Genomic DNA, 14,193 nt, shown 5'->3' on the forward strand with positions numbered 1-14,193 from the left:
CAATTTTACATAATAAAAAAAACATAACAACAAGCATAAAAAGATAAAAAATAAAATACAAAACAACCACAACACAACACTTATTATAACTATTCATTTTTCCTAAACATTATTTTAATGGCTTCCCCAACCTCCCCCCTTTTCCGATTTTCATTTTTAAATCTCATTTAACAGTTTTCTTATCATTATCCCCATTCTATTTGCAAATTTCCCAACCTCATATTTCGCATACTAACCCTTTTTTCCTGTTAATTTCTCCTTCATTATCATTACACCCCTTTCCTACCCCCCGTCTCCCAGGACTCCCCCTGCCACAAGAAGTCCTGGATGGAAAAGGGAAGGAGGAGGTGATCCCTCTTCCGATTGAATCCTCCCCCCTCCCCGTCTCCCCAGCCGCAGAAGCCCCCCCTGCCACCAAGGGCTCCCAACACGCCGGAAACTGACAGGAGGGGGGGAGGCACCCAACCGTTCCCTTTTAACAATTCATCTTACAAAATTATAATTTTAGTATTCTCATTTCCAAATCTTATCTTATTTCTAGCCTATTCAAAACTTCTTTTCTTACCTTGCCTAAAAATTTTACTCCAAGAACATCCCTACATTTTAAACCATTTCTACATTCCCGATTTTAATTTATTATATATCTATCCACTAAAATACCTCCTCCTCCCCTGATCCCAGCTAATCCCTTTCAGTCCAATGAGTTCCATAGTCATCAGTCCAGTTTTCAGTCCTTTTAATCCATCCATATAAACGAAATGACCATTCTCCCTTCATCCCACCCCCTTTCTCTGATGTTTTACAACCCAGACGTCCTTATACCCCTCCTGACTTTCCCCACTTCTTTGAACATTCATCTCCTTGTGGGTGTTCTGATCTCCAAAAAATTGATGTCTTTCCCTCAGCATAAGAAGGGTAATCCCAAACCATTCTTGTTGGACATTTTCCTCTTTTCCTTCGTAATGAACTTCCTCTTGTTTAAAGATATCACTATCCTTCAGTTCGTTTTCCTTAATGTCTTCCTCTAATAATTCATTATTAATGTCCTGATCCGTCTGTAGATATTGCCTCATTTCTCACAGTTGCAATTCATCGCCAGACATTCCAATTTTCAGTTCCCACAGGCGTCTCAAAACATTTTTCTGGAATCCAGATTTTCAGATCCTTTCAAGGTCGGAGCTTGTCTTGGGAGAAAGGAAATGGTTGCTACTTATTTCTCCAACAACATTTTCACGAAACTGGCTGCAATATTTCTTCTCAAAGTCCTGTTGCATTGAATTCTATACCAATGTTTAACATACCGGTAGTAACTCCAAAAAGTCAATACGTTCTTTTCCTTCTTTTCCTTTATAACAACGCAATAGACTCGCTGATCTGTCAGGGCTGCTGTCTCCAGGAAAGGAAGAGGTTTTTCCAAATTTTAGTTTCTCCCTTTGCAGGGGGTTTAAACCACAAATATCCTTCTCCCCTTTTACCCTGCTTCCAGGGGAGAATCTTTTTTTAAAATCCTTGGAGATATTTAATAAAAAAATAAACTTATTTTCCCGGCTTCAGGTATTTTTAAACTGCTTCTTAAGTCAATCAGTGGGAGGAGATGGCTTCTGTTTTCTCTCTCTCTCTCTCCTGTTTCCAAATTGTAATCCAATAAGGCAAAATTTTCCAATCTTTTACTCACGGTTTCCAATTCTCCCGATCAAATACTTTGGAGGAATCTGGTAAAATGGAAGAATCTACCACTCACCACCTCTGGCTCGAAGCTTCACTCCGCTAGGGTAACACTGGCACTCAAAATCGCCCCCGCGACTACAACCCTTCTTGCTCCGGAGCTCTTATTAGAGCTTACCGGAGAGTCGGGGAATCGCAAAAAATGGGGCGCCGCTGAGCTCTTCGTCCCCAGAACGCACTATCTGGGGCTCTTTTGGGGCGCTGTGTCGCTTTCGCAGCCCTCCCCCCCAGCAAAGTCGGGCTGCCTCGGAGCGCGAGGCAAACCCCGCCGGACAGCTCGGGTGGTAAACCGGAAGCCGAAAGACCTGGAGTTCTTAACAAATTAAAAATGATAATTTTCTTCTCCAGTCATTCTGTTGGTTTAGCATAGGGGTCAGCAAGCTTTTTCAGCAGGGGGCTGGTCCACTGTCCCTCAGACCTTGTGGGGGGCCGGACTATATTTTGAAAAAAGAATTAAAATGAACAAATTCCTATGCCCCACAAATAACCCAGAGATGCATTTTAAATAAACACACACATTCTGGTCATGTAAAAACACGCTGATTCCTGGACCGTCCGCAGGCCGGATTTAGAAGGAGATTGGGGCGGATCCGGCCCCCGGGCCTTAGTTTGCCTACCCATGGTTTATCAGATGCTATCTATACATTTTCCGTTTTGCTATTCTGCAGCAAAAAGCTATAAAACTAATCCATTCATTTGCTGATGATAATATGTTAGGTTACTGCTGGGCTCATCACCGCTGTGCGGAATGGTCACTTGGAATTTGCCAGACTGAAGAGCATCTACCAGTGAGTGTGGACAAAGCTGTTGTCTCAGGGAGCACAAAAGTGAGTTCAAAGTAATTAAGGTTCCATCTCTCTTAAATCATTTAAAATAATCATTCTAGTATAAAATGTTACAATTGCAGAAAAAGCATCCCTAATGAAGTACTGATTATTTGATTATTTGATCATTCAATTATTTGATCATTTGATTATTTGAAAATATGTTTTCCTATTTATGAAATGTGTCACTTTCAAATATTAATTTGTGTGGTAGATCCAATGAAGAGAGAAAAGGAGTATTGTGTTTGTTCTACTAGCAAACCCAGCTGGCAAGTTCGTCTGTGGACTAAATATTCAAAAAAGAGCTGGAGTTAGCTGGTGCTTGATTCAATTCTACTGCTGATCTAATTGTCACTATTTCTGTTCCCAGTAAATGCAACTATATCACTCTGTTCGTATATCAGTATCAAACATGGTTTATTGTCACAAGAATGAGCCTGTGCAAGCCTTGACATCAAATGCTTTCTCCTCACTTTTATTCTTCTGGCATGGTCACAGGGAAGAATTTGAAGCTTTTGCTATGATTGTTTTTATTAACCATGGTTCGTTTTTAATTTTGAACTCTAAACTGTGGTTGATCTTAACTATTGTTTGTTGAAACAAGCCCATTTCATGACCCATGACTTGAAGCTGGCATGCTTGATCCTGATTAGTGGAGGAACCTCTATGCTCACAGCTGATGCAGTTCCTCTCAACAAATGTTACTGGAGTGGTGTAGGGCTTGGGGTTGTTGTTGTTTGTTTAGTTGTTTAGTCGTGTCCGACTCTTCGTGACCCCATGGACCATAGCACGCCAGGCACTCCTGTCTTGCACTGCCTCCCGCAGTTTGGTCAAACTCATGTTCGTAGCTTTGAGAACACTGTCCAACCATCTCGTCCTCTGTTGTCCCCTTCTCCTAGTGCCCTCCATCTTTCCCAACATCAGGGTCTTTTCCAAGGATTCTTCTCTTCTCATGAGGTGGCCAAAGTATTGGAGCCTCAGCTTCACGATCTGTCCTTCTAGTGAGCACTCAGGGCTGATTTCCTTAAGAATGGATAGGTTTGATCTTCTTGCAGTCCATGGGGTCTCAAGAGTCTCCTCCAGCACCATAATTCAAAAGCATCAATTCTTCGGTGAAGGGCTTGGGGTAGGGCTTGACTATTTGTGGAAGAATGGAAGCCCTTTGGGGAGTATGTGAAAAACATCATAATCAGATGAAATCACAAGCAGGATTTGAAACATGAGCAGAGTAAGAAAAATGATAATATTTGAAATAAAAAATATGTTTTAGATGGAATGTCTATTAGAATGCGGTATGTAGATTGGATGGGATTCAGAACAGCATGGAAGAAAATGCGGGAAGTCGAAGTTTAAAGTGAAGTATAAAAAACTTGAAAGCTGGAATTTAAAGATTATAAAGTTTGATACTAAAAAAGTTTAATAAAAATCAGGTTCCATAGTCTAGTAAAGTATGAGTTGAGGAATATAGTCCTACTTCAAAAAGACATATTGTTTAGTAGTTAACATGATATGATTTTTTTAAAATCTAGTTGAAGCCAGAGTAGTTCACTGTAGTATTCCACTTTCCCAAGGGACATACTTTGCTACTCTTTCTAATCAAAATGATTGGCCAACCCACAGTGCTCTGTTCCAGGAAAGTTTATGATAACTAAAGATATTGCTGTTTTCCGTTTAGTGTTAAAATGTTAATGAATAGTGTGTGTTTTCCCTCTGAGCAAGTCTGTTAAACGACTTCTGAGACTGGTAAGGTCCTTTACTTCTATGCTTTTTACCAACTGATGCCAATAATTTAGCACATGGCCTGTCGTTTGAAAATGCTTGGTGAAACATCATGTGCATACAGTAAATGAGACTTAATAAGAAAAATTGCATTTCATTTAGTTTAATCGGTTTAGTTTTTAGAGAAAGTATCAGACAGTCAAAATGATTGCCTATCCTATTACTTACTCTGGAGTAATTCCATTGAGAATGCATTGACAGCACTAGCCATCTGTTTAGTACTGCGTGTACAGACCCAATGCATCATTGGGAATTCAACACAGCATTATTCTGCACATAGAGGTTCCATTTCAATAGTATCCTGATAGCTCTATTGCTGAAAGATGTCTGCCATTGTCATCATCTTCATCATCCATTTTTTGTAACATACCTACTTTTCATTCTACAAATTCAGTTGAATATTAAAAACACAAATCTTGCACATTAACAACTGTTCACAGTTGCTACTGCTCATTCAGATATGCTTGAACAATGAAGTACCATTGTAGATTCATTGCCCTGACAGGCGTGCCATTGTAGTCTACAAAATATTTTTAGTTATTCCAGGTTGAATTCAAGCCATGTTCTTGCTTGCTTCTTTTACAGGTGCTAGCAGTATGGGGTCATTTCATTCTAAGATATTTTGGCAGCGTCTACCAATAAGAAAAAATAGCTTTATTTCCTCCACTGAAGTGCTGCTTCTGATTTCTTAGTAAAGTGCCAAGAGAATGTCCTGTAGGAAATATTCTGTGTGAATGCACTCTTGACAATGAAGTAGGAAAGCAGAGGCAGTCTTGTAAGAGTATTCACTTGCTTTTCTTAACTTCAGTACTATGGAAAAGCGCCCTTTCTTGAACTCTACATTTTGTATGTCGGGGTACTAGAATGAAGGAAGAGAGGTTGTTGCTACAAAGAAATTTCAAAGAAAGTTTGATGCTGAATAAGATCAGAAGTACAATGAAAGCTTGGAAGCTTAACTGCTTTGGAAAAAGACAGAATAGACAAGGGCATCCAGAGAGAAACTGACAGAGAAACCACAAAAATACAAATCAAAAAGCTTGAAAGACCCCATCAGAGATGCATAAAAGGACTTATGTTCCTGAAGGGATTTCCACTGTACACTTCTTTTATGCACTAGCACTTAGCAAAGCTGTTTTCTGTGCACCCTGAATTAACATATTATCATTGGGTTTTAAGCATTTTTATTTCTTCTTGCATAAATTGAGTAGGAAGCACTTTAAAAAAATAATGGCCAAAATAAAGTACTACTTTTTCTTTTCTTTTCAGACACTTCCTTTAAAATTGCTAGAGGTCATGACCCTGAAATAGGGGATTGAGATTGCTCTTCCTCACCTGGTTTTATGGTCTTTTAGTTTGTTTACTTTTCAGCACAGGTGTTGCATGTACCTACCAATTTTCTTTTAAGCAAGCCCAAGATATGCTTCTGAATACCAGTTGTTGGAAACTACGGGAGGGGAGTATGCACTTGTGCTCATGTTCTTCTCTCTCGTTTCCCACAAGCATCTGATTGGCCACTGTGAGAACAGAATGCTGGGCAAGATGGGCCATTGGCCAGGGTGGTGAATTTGGATGGGAGTGCTGGTTCACTCAGAAGTTAATTGATTTGAGCATCTTTAGTGGATTTCAAGTTCATTAAGGATTAGTATACTACTTTTCAATGTTGTAGTGAGGACTTACATTTCAACAGGAGTGTTAGGCGTCTTTTTGACATGATCTACTTAGGTTGTGAATATCTGGTGATCATATGTGACTTGAATATAGAAAACGTAATATGCCTTCTAGAATATGTTCTTTTAATATTTACATTTATTGTGTCTTCTGTGCTCACTGATCTTGTTCAGTGATGCATTTTACTATTATTAGAAAATGTTCTTTTGTTACATTCCAAATGGGAATCAACAGCTGGGAAAACTGATTATTAATGATAAGCAATAAAACTAGCTGTGCATGAAGTTGTGCTGTATGCACAAATAAATACTGAGAAACTAATTTTATCTTAATTACTAAATAAAAAACAGTTCTTAATGTTATAACAATAGTAGATTTGTAAGTATTTAGAAGTAGGCAGTGTGTCACTTCTCAATCAGTAGTAAACAGTTGAAGGAAATGGGTTCAAAGAATATTTCCAGCACCTTACAGATTTATCTACAGTAGGAGGAAAGGATATATAGGTGTGGTGTTGTAAAGTGATTTGAATATAATATGAGAGATGAGTTTTTAAAAACCCACCTTGGCTGAACTGAGCAACCACAGATAAGCTTTTTTATTCCACTTTGGTACTACCTCTTCTGTACAATATTGGTGCAATCAAAGTTGCTATATTGGGTTGTTTCAAGCATGGGACTGCTTTTGAATGCATAGGAAAAGCCCTATATAAATACTGACCCTTAACTATAATAATGAAGAAGAAGGTGTGGTATGTTAAGGGAATTGCACATAAACCTGCACTGTATATTTCTGATTATTCATAAACTGCTTCCAGTGACTTCTGTGTGTTTATTTGCCTTTCAAAGGCATTGAGGCACAAATGGTATACAGACAGTATTGTTCTAGTATAGGGGTGATTGGCATGGTATCCTCTAGATGTTTTGATCTGCAGCTCCCATCATTCCTGATGATTCACATGAAGCTGGGACTGATGGGATTTGTAGTCCAAAATATCTTGTGGGCACCATATTGGCTACCTTGTTTGAGTAAGATAAACCTGCGAATCTGCACCCATATTCATGTATATTGTTTTGTTTTTCTACATACATCCAATAGTGGCATCCAATGGAAGCCTACAGAAAGAACACAGACCTTTGGATCTGTTCTCTTTTTTAGTTACAGCAGCATTCACTGCAGATTTGTGAGCACTGAACAGTTCTTCTGTATGCTCGGAACTCATGTCATGTGAGCAAATCAGTTACTGAGTTGTTAGAATATTAAAATGCACTTATTAGGTGGGTTGTGGTAAGAGATGCATTTTTATAATTTTAAGAAAAATAATTGCTCGGAGTGGATTCATGCATCTATTATGTCAGACTGCCTTGGCATCTTGAAAATGTTTGCTCCCTGTCAGATCTGGACTCCTATGATGGATACGTTTTCTGGTAAAGGTCGGCCATGGCAGCAGTGTTCACTCAAGTGAAAAACAAAAAGGTCAAAGTATTTGGGTGGCAGGTAAAGTAAAGCTAGAGGGCGGGCATTGCATACTAGTATAAGGGCCTCATAATCACATTCTCTTAATTTTATTTGGACCTGTTTCGTGCATTAACATTGGCAGTTCATTTATTTTGTCCGCTGCAAAAATGTCAACCTTATTAAGCACTATGTGGTTATTTGGTATTCTATCCACTTCATTTCACTTTTTTAATTGGACGAAATCAAGGTTGTAGTATTGCTACCTCCTTTCATCACGGGTCCTAGCATTAAATTGCTGACCACTGCTGAAGTATCTGGAATCTGACATATGCCTAAAATAATTAAGCAGCATAGCCTTTCGAAAATAGAAGGCAAGTGGTTTTGTTTTGCTCACATCAGTGTTAGCCACTAGAAAATAATTGAACCTACCTTATCTTGGTTATTTTATGTTAAACTGTATTAATTGTTACTACAAAGTGGCAATAATCTTTTATACAATCATATAATATTTTTCATAGATTTAAAAAATACCAAATAACTCGCATAACAAAAAATGTAACACTCTATAGTTGGTTCTATTATTTCAAGCAAAAAACCTGGTTAAATCAACACAGGCATATCTAACATAATAAGCTTTCCACGTTCCTGATTTATTGCATGTATTGAATGTATTGAATGTATTTATTGAATGTATTGCACAGCCAAAAGAAAGAAAAGGATGCCTTAAAAATTCGGGGGGAAAGGGTGTTGTGCCCATGTTGTTGGTTTTGGTGCTGACTACACCTCTCAGTAGTTTCTAGTATTATTTGATATGAGATTCTTCTGAAATCACCAGTAAAGGGTAGGTCTTGGGGACACTGTGCTCCAGTGGTTCTTTTCTGCCTAGTGAGTTGATTCCAGAAGGTGTTGCAAGGGAACCTGCCTGGCCCATAGCATTTGTGCATTGGGGTTCTGCAAGATTCCATATCCCATGCTATCTAATGCTAAAAGATGTGCTAGGAAAAAATGTAGATGATGCCCAGCTCTGCTTACCTAAACCAGGTAAGGTAGTGAAAGTTCTGAACAGGTACCTTGATTCAGTAATGGGCTGACCGAGAGCCAATAACCTGAAGCTAGACTAGATGAGGACTATCTTGGTGGGTTGCAAAAATTATTGTATTAATTAATATTCAGCCTGTTTCTGTGGGATTGGAGCCTTCCAGAAAGATCAGGTCTGCAGTTTGGGTGTGCTTTTTAGATCCACATATGCAGTTGCATGTTCAAGTGGCATCTGTAGCCTAAAAGCACCTTTCATTGGTTAGCTAGCAGGAGCTCTTATGAATTAACTTGATCTTGCCATAATTACTCTGCTTTGATAACATCAAGGTTTATTGATAATAATTTTTATTTTTCAATTACAATCCAGTAATCACCTCATTATAACAATACCAATTTATAATACAATTATTAATACCAATCGTTCAAATACCGAATTTTATAATTTAGATAAAGAGGGGGCCCCACGTGCTAGATTTAATGAATTGATTATTTGGTTAATTTCTGCATTCCAAAATCTTATTGATTTCCATTCCATTTCGGTCATAATAATAATCCCTTATACAACAACTACAATATGAATAACTTCTATTCGTGTTGCTACATTAAATCATTTCCAAAGATACAAGTGAGGAACTCAAACTGTATCCTTGTTCTTCCTGTGTGTGGCAATTATTCTGTCCGTGGTGTTTCTTCCTGTCCTTGTAAAATGTTATATCTTTCATTCCCCCAGTTGTTGCTGTTATCCATCATGCCTTGGGTGGAGCTGATATCCCATTGTTCCAGAAATTTCTCCATAGCTCCGTCCTATGCTTCATTGTTTTGCAACTTTAACATTAGCTGCAAAAGTCACTCTGTCCCAATAAATAACCTGTTTTCACCATTTTCCCTCTCAGTCTGGGAAGAAGAGGGGCCTGCAGATGACTCAATAAAGAACCTTATCAGTTCATTGGCCGTTAACAAACTCCTTTCATCCTTCCTTCCAACTGAAGATATATGAGCAATTATACTTCCAATTAAATTAAATTCCAAGTCCTCTTAGCATTATTCAGTTCGCTCCATAAATAATAAAGGATGGGGAAGAGTCAGCTCTAAGTTTCCATTGTAAACCTTTTACAAAATAGAGCTTCCCTCCCTTTTTCCTTTTTTTACACACAGTTCCAGTTGATGTTATATTCCATATTTATAATCCAATTTCTTTCATCCTCGCTTGTACAAATATAATTTGAACGAACATTGAGAGGAGGGTTGCCAAATCATAAATGTAGAGAAGAAAACTTTAAATAAAGAAATCATAGGCTGCCCTCCCCCCTGTGTCTTTGCACCGAAGTCTTGTCTCAAGTTCAAACCTTAAAGTCCTTGCAGTTGGTTTTGTTCTGCAGTTTGTGATCTCATCTCTACTAGCACATGCCTCTACTTTAGTCCAATTAAGCTCTAATTAACAGGAGAACCTTTGTTTCTTAATGGCGGCGTTGGAGGCTTTTCGCCAGGTGAAGTGCTTTCGCACTCAGGACATCCCTGCCCCCTGCATTCCATGCCGGAGCGAGAGCCAGGTACCAGGATGAACTGCAAGTGAAGCCCATTCCCCACCCCACCCCCACCCCTGGGGGGAATTTGCAAGGATAATTACCTCCAATCATCCTTGTTTTTCCTTCGCCAACAATCTCCCACTATTGTGGGGTCTGTCTCTATTAAGGCAAAGCAGAACCGGAAGCCAATTACATCAAAGTTTAAAGTACTGCAGTCTTATGTCCAGGACTGCCTCTGAAGACTGTCCAGAAATTTTCCACTCGTACAGAACACAGCCACCAGGTTATTATGTAGGGCTCTTAGGTCTGAGTCTATCTCTCCAATGCTTAAGGACTTGCACTACCTGCCAGTTTGTCTCTAGGCACAATTCAAACAGCTGTTTTTAACCTTTAAAGCTAGCCACGGACTAGGGTATGTTAAGGACTGCCTGTTCCCGTACAACTCTGCCTGTGTGTGTGTGTGTGTGTGTGTGTGTGTGTGTGTGTGTATGCTCACGTGCTGTTCCATCTGCTTACACTTTTTGCTGCTAAGTTAGGTAGCCAGGCAGGCAGACCCTTTTCTGGGATTGCAACTAGACTGTGAAATCACCTCCCCAGTTTCATTTGGCAGCCACTCACTGTATTATTTAGGTGCCAGTTAAAAAAGAAAACCTTTTATTTACCAAGGCCTTTGGCAGCATTTGGAATTACCTCTCCCTCTATGGATTTTGGTATTTTCCATGATTGTATAGTTTTGTTCATTCTGTTTCAGTTACACTGTGGAGCTTTAGTACACATACACTTACACACCCCTTCAGGCACACTAGGTGCTTTATGTTTAGTCAGAAAAGTGAGATAAAGCTGTATTGGGATAATATGTGAGCTTGCAGGTCTTGATGTATTTAATCAGTGTAACTTTCTTAAAAACACATCTTTGTGAATATGCTTCAAAAGTTCCAATATTCCCCATACCTTTTAAATGCAATTGTATGATACTGGGGGGCAGAACTGGGAGAGAGTACAAATGACCTTCTTGCTATAATGGGCACTGGTTCTTGGAGTAGAATAAACATGGGTCTTCCATATGGTAGCTTTAATAGCACTTAAATTAAGAGCAATGGAAACATTACAGATATAAGCCCTTAAAAATTAACATCTATAATTTCTACCAATTGAACAATGTGTGTTACGAAATAAGTGATTTTTAGTTTGGAATGCAAAGTTAACTGAATGCAAAATTAAGAAACAGATGGTGAAGAATTATTATGGTTTGTTTTACTCTTGGGTGAGGGCATCACGTGTGGTTGTAAAAATGTCATTACACTTCAGAAACCAGGAAGCAAATAGAATTTGCAGTTGTGCACATCTGTTTTGGGACATAGTTAAAGGATTGAAGAATCAATGTTTTCAAATATTTATCAAAACTATACAATTTACTTAACAGTTAATTGCTTCAGCTAAGAATCATGCTTAATGTACTGTGGAATTCAATACAGAAAGTTGGCAAATGTGTTTAGTCCCCCCAGGGAATGCTGAATAAGGCTAGTCTTAATACATGTTGAAAGCTCATACAGCAATTAAGTTATATAAATTTTTGAGTTGTAAAATAAAGAAATGGAAAATAATAGAAAAATAATAGAGTGTGTGGAAAGTAGTCCTAGTGTGTCCTCTCCTTCTTTTTCCATTTGTAGATCTAAAATACAACAAAATGCTTGAGAAAAATAATATACAGGCATACCTTGTTTCATTCCACTTCATATTATTGTGCTTTGTGGATATTGTTCCTTATGAGGATGCTGGTGCAGCCTGGCCCCCCACTGCCCCTCTTCTGGCCATGGGAGTGGAGCTGGCTAGGATTGGAGCTGGGTTTTTCCCCCTGCTACCCCTGCAGCCAGCAGGGCTGGCTTAATATAATAGAGTATAGAATAGTATAGTGTGAACTTCATTTTTATCGCTGGGAAACAAAAAATGTGTGACTTGCTTTATTGTGATATTCACTTTATTACGGTGATCTGGCACTGAACCTGCAATATCTCTGAGGTATGCCTATACTGTGGAAGAATTTGTTTGACTAATGTGGTCAAGCTGAGCAGCAGACAGATTAAAATTTACATAGCTTTTAATAGGTTAGAAATTACAATAATGTTTTAACATTTGCTGTCTAATTGGTTTATATGGGTGCAATATAGACAAATTAGCTGTAAGAGTGGCTTATGGAAAATCAGTACTGTCTGGAGAGAACCCAATTTAGCATTAAGGTCCTGACTGGGAGAATAGGAAAAAGGTATGCAAAAGGCAGCTATAATAGAGAATAAGGGAAGTCACCACAAAGGGATAGATAAGGGATTTTTTCCTCTCTAGAATACGCCTGCTATGTATTAGTTATATCCAGCAGCCAGAATCTCTCTTTGTAATTAAGAACTTCTTTTGGGATCACTCAACCCCTTTTCCCTTTCACTATGGACTTCCATGACATCAGATGAATAAGTTTTGCATTGTGAAGAATCATATGACATCCTGAGTTCCTATCACATTCCACTTAAGCACTTTCCTTCATTCTAGCTGGAATAAAAAGAAAGAAACATCTCTGCCTCTGTTTCATCTTCACTCAGGTGCACCCCCCCCCCATGTTTTCCTTCATGACAGAAATTGAAGCGCCAGCTCCTCCATCTTGGGGGAAATGGCGAAGCTAGGGAAAAAGGGAAAGAGTGATCAAGCTAGAATTGCTCTCTTTTTGGTTCTCTTGACTGATCTATGGAAACTTATTTAATTAAGCAATGGCAGAATTGTATCTACTTATTCCTATGGGTTACCCTGAGTCAACAGTCTGATGTTACAGTAAAAAAGGTAATGCTATTCTAGGCTGTATCAACAAAGGTATAGTTCAAGGGAATTAATAGTCCCTACTCTATTCTGCCTTGATCAGACCACACCTGGAGTACTGTGTCCAGTTCTGTGCCACACAGTTTGGGAAGGATATTGACAAGCTGAAATGGCAACCAAGATGATAAAGGGTATGGAAACCAAGCCTTATGAGGAATGGTTGAGGGAGTTCGGTCTGTTTAACCTGGATAAGAGCAGACTGGGAGGAGATATGATAGCCATCATCAAATATCTAAAGGGCTGTCGCATGGAAGATGGAGCATGCTTGTTTTCCCCTGCTCCAGAGGGTAAGACCCAAGTCAATGTATTCAAGTTACAAGGAAGGAGATTTCAATTAAACCTCAGGAAGAGCATTCTGACAGTAAGAGCTGTTAGACAGTAGAATGGACTCCTGTCTTAGGGTTGTTGTTTTTAAAGCAGAGGCTGGATGGCCATCTGTCACATATGATCTAGTTGAGATTCCTGCACTGCAGGGGGTTGGACCAAATGACTCTTGGGGTCACCTTCAACTCAACAATTATATGATTCTAAGTAGAAGGGAAGATAGAATGCATGGCTGGAACAAAATGTGTGAAACAGCCAGGAAACCAGGAGGAAACTGAAAGAAAGATATGGGAGAAAATAGGCCATTGTTAGTTATATGGAAGATATGGGTGCTGGGTTTCTGGTCTTAATTTTCTAGTTAGTTCAGTAGCACTAAGCAAAATATTTATCCAAGACAAATAACATGTCAAAACTGTTAGTTCTGTACAAACCATGGAAAAATGCTTGTTCGGATAGCGTGTTTTCTTGAGCATGCAAAACAAAGTTTTGTTCTGCAAAAAAAGGTGTCTGCTAAGAGGCATCTTTAGCGAATCTCAAATGCCCTACCTGCTGCTGCTTTAAATTTCATTCAGTCAGTTGTGCAGTGTGCTTTGACATTTTCTGAATTTTTAAAAAAATGTCCTTATGAAATATTTCTGTGCTTCAGAATTGCAGTGGTAGCTTTTATGTAACACACCTTTAAAAACATTTTAATCATGTGCTGTTTGAACTCTTCTTTGTTAAAGGTCAGGCAGAGTTACAATAACAACATACTTGAGCTCTTTGGATCATAACTTCTAGTCTAGCAAAACAGTGCTTCTGCTGCAGGAGAAAAAAAAAGCCTTCCAGTCAGCAGCTGTTGTAAAACTTCCCTGTGGGGATTTAGTACTTCTTACTGCTTTATCACTTGTGTATGGTTTAAACAAATGCTGATTTCCTTAGGGTTTTTTTTCTTATTCAGATTTCATAAACCACATTGTTTATAAAGTGGTTTTCTTGCTAAGTTTCCAAAT

The 14,193-nt window shown here is 38.7% G+C and overlaps 1 protein-coding gene across 12 annotated transcripts in view; it reads left to right on the forward strand.

The window, feature by feature from the left end:
- The window catches only part of KMT2C (lysine methyltransferase 2C), a 175,521-nt gene that overhangs the window by 60,485 nt on the left and 100,843 nt on the right, over positions 1 to 14,193 (forward strand). For all 12 annotated transcript variants that reach the window (XM_035129359.3, XM_035129372.3, XM_060280917.2 and 9 more), the window contains exon 6: positions 2,443 to 2,552. In XM_035129359.3, coding sequence (XP_034985250.3) covers positions 2,443 to 2,552 — 110 coding nt within the window. The remainder of the gene's footprint in view (positions 1 to 2,442; positions 2,553 to 14,193) is intronic.

This window comes from Zootoca vivipara, chromosome 11, assembly GCF_965207765.1.
Source record: "Zootoca vivipara chromosome 11, rZooViv2.hap1.1, whole genome shotgun sequence".
Taxonomy (NCBI): Eukaryota; Metazoa; Chordata; class Lepidosauria; order Squamata; family Lacertidae; genus Zootoca; species Zootoca vivipara.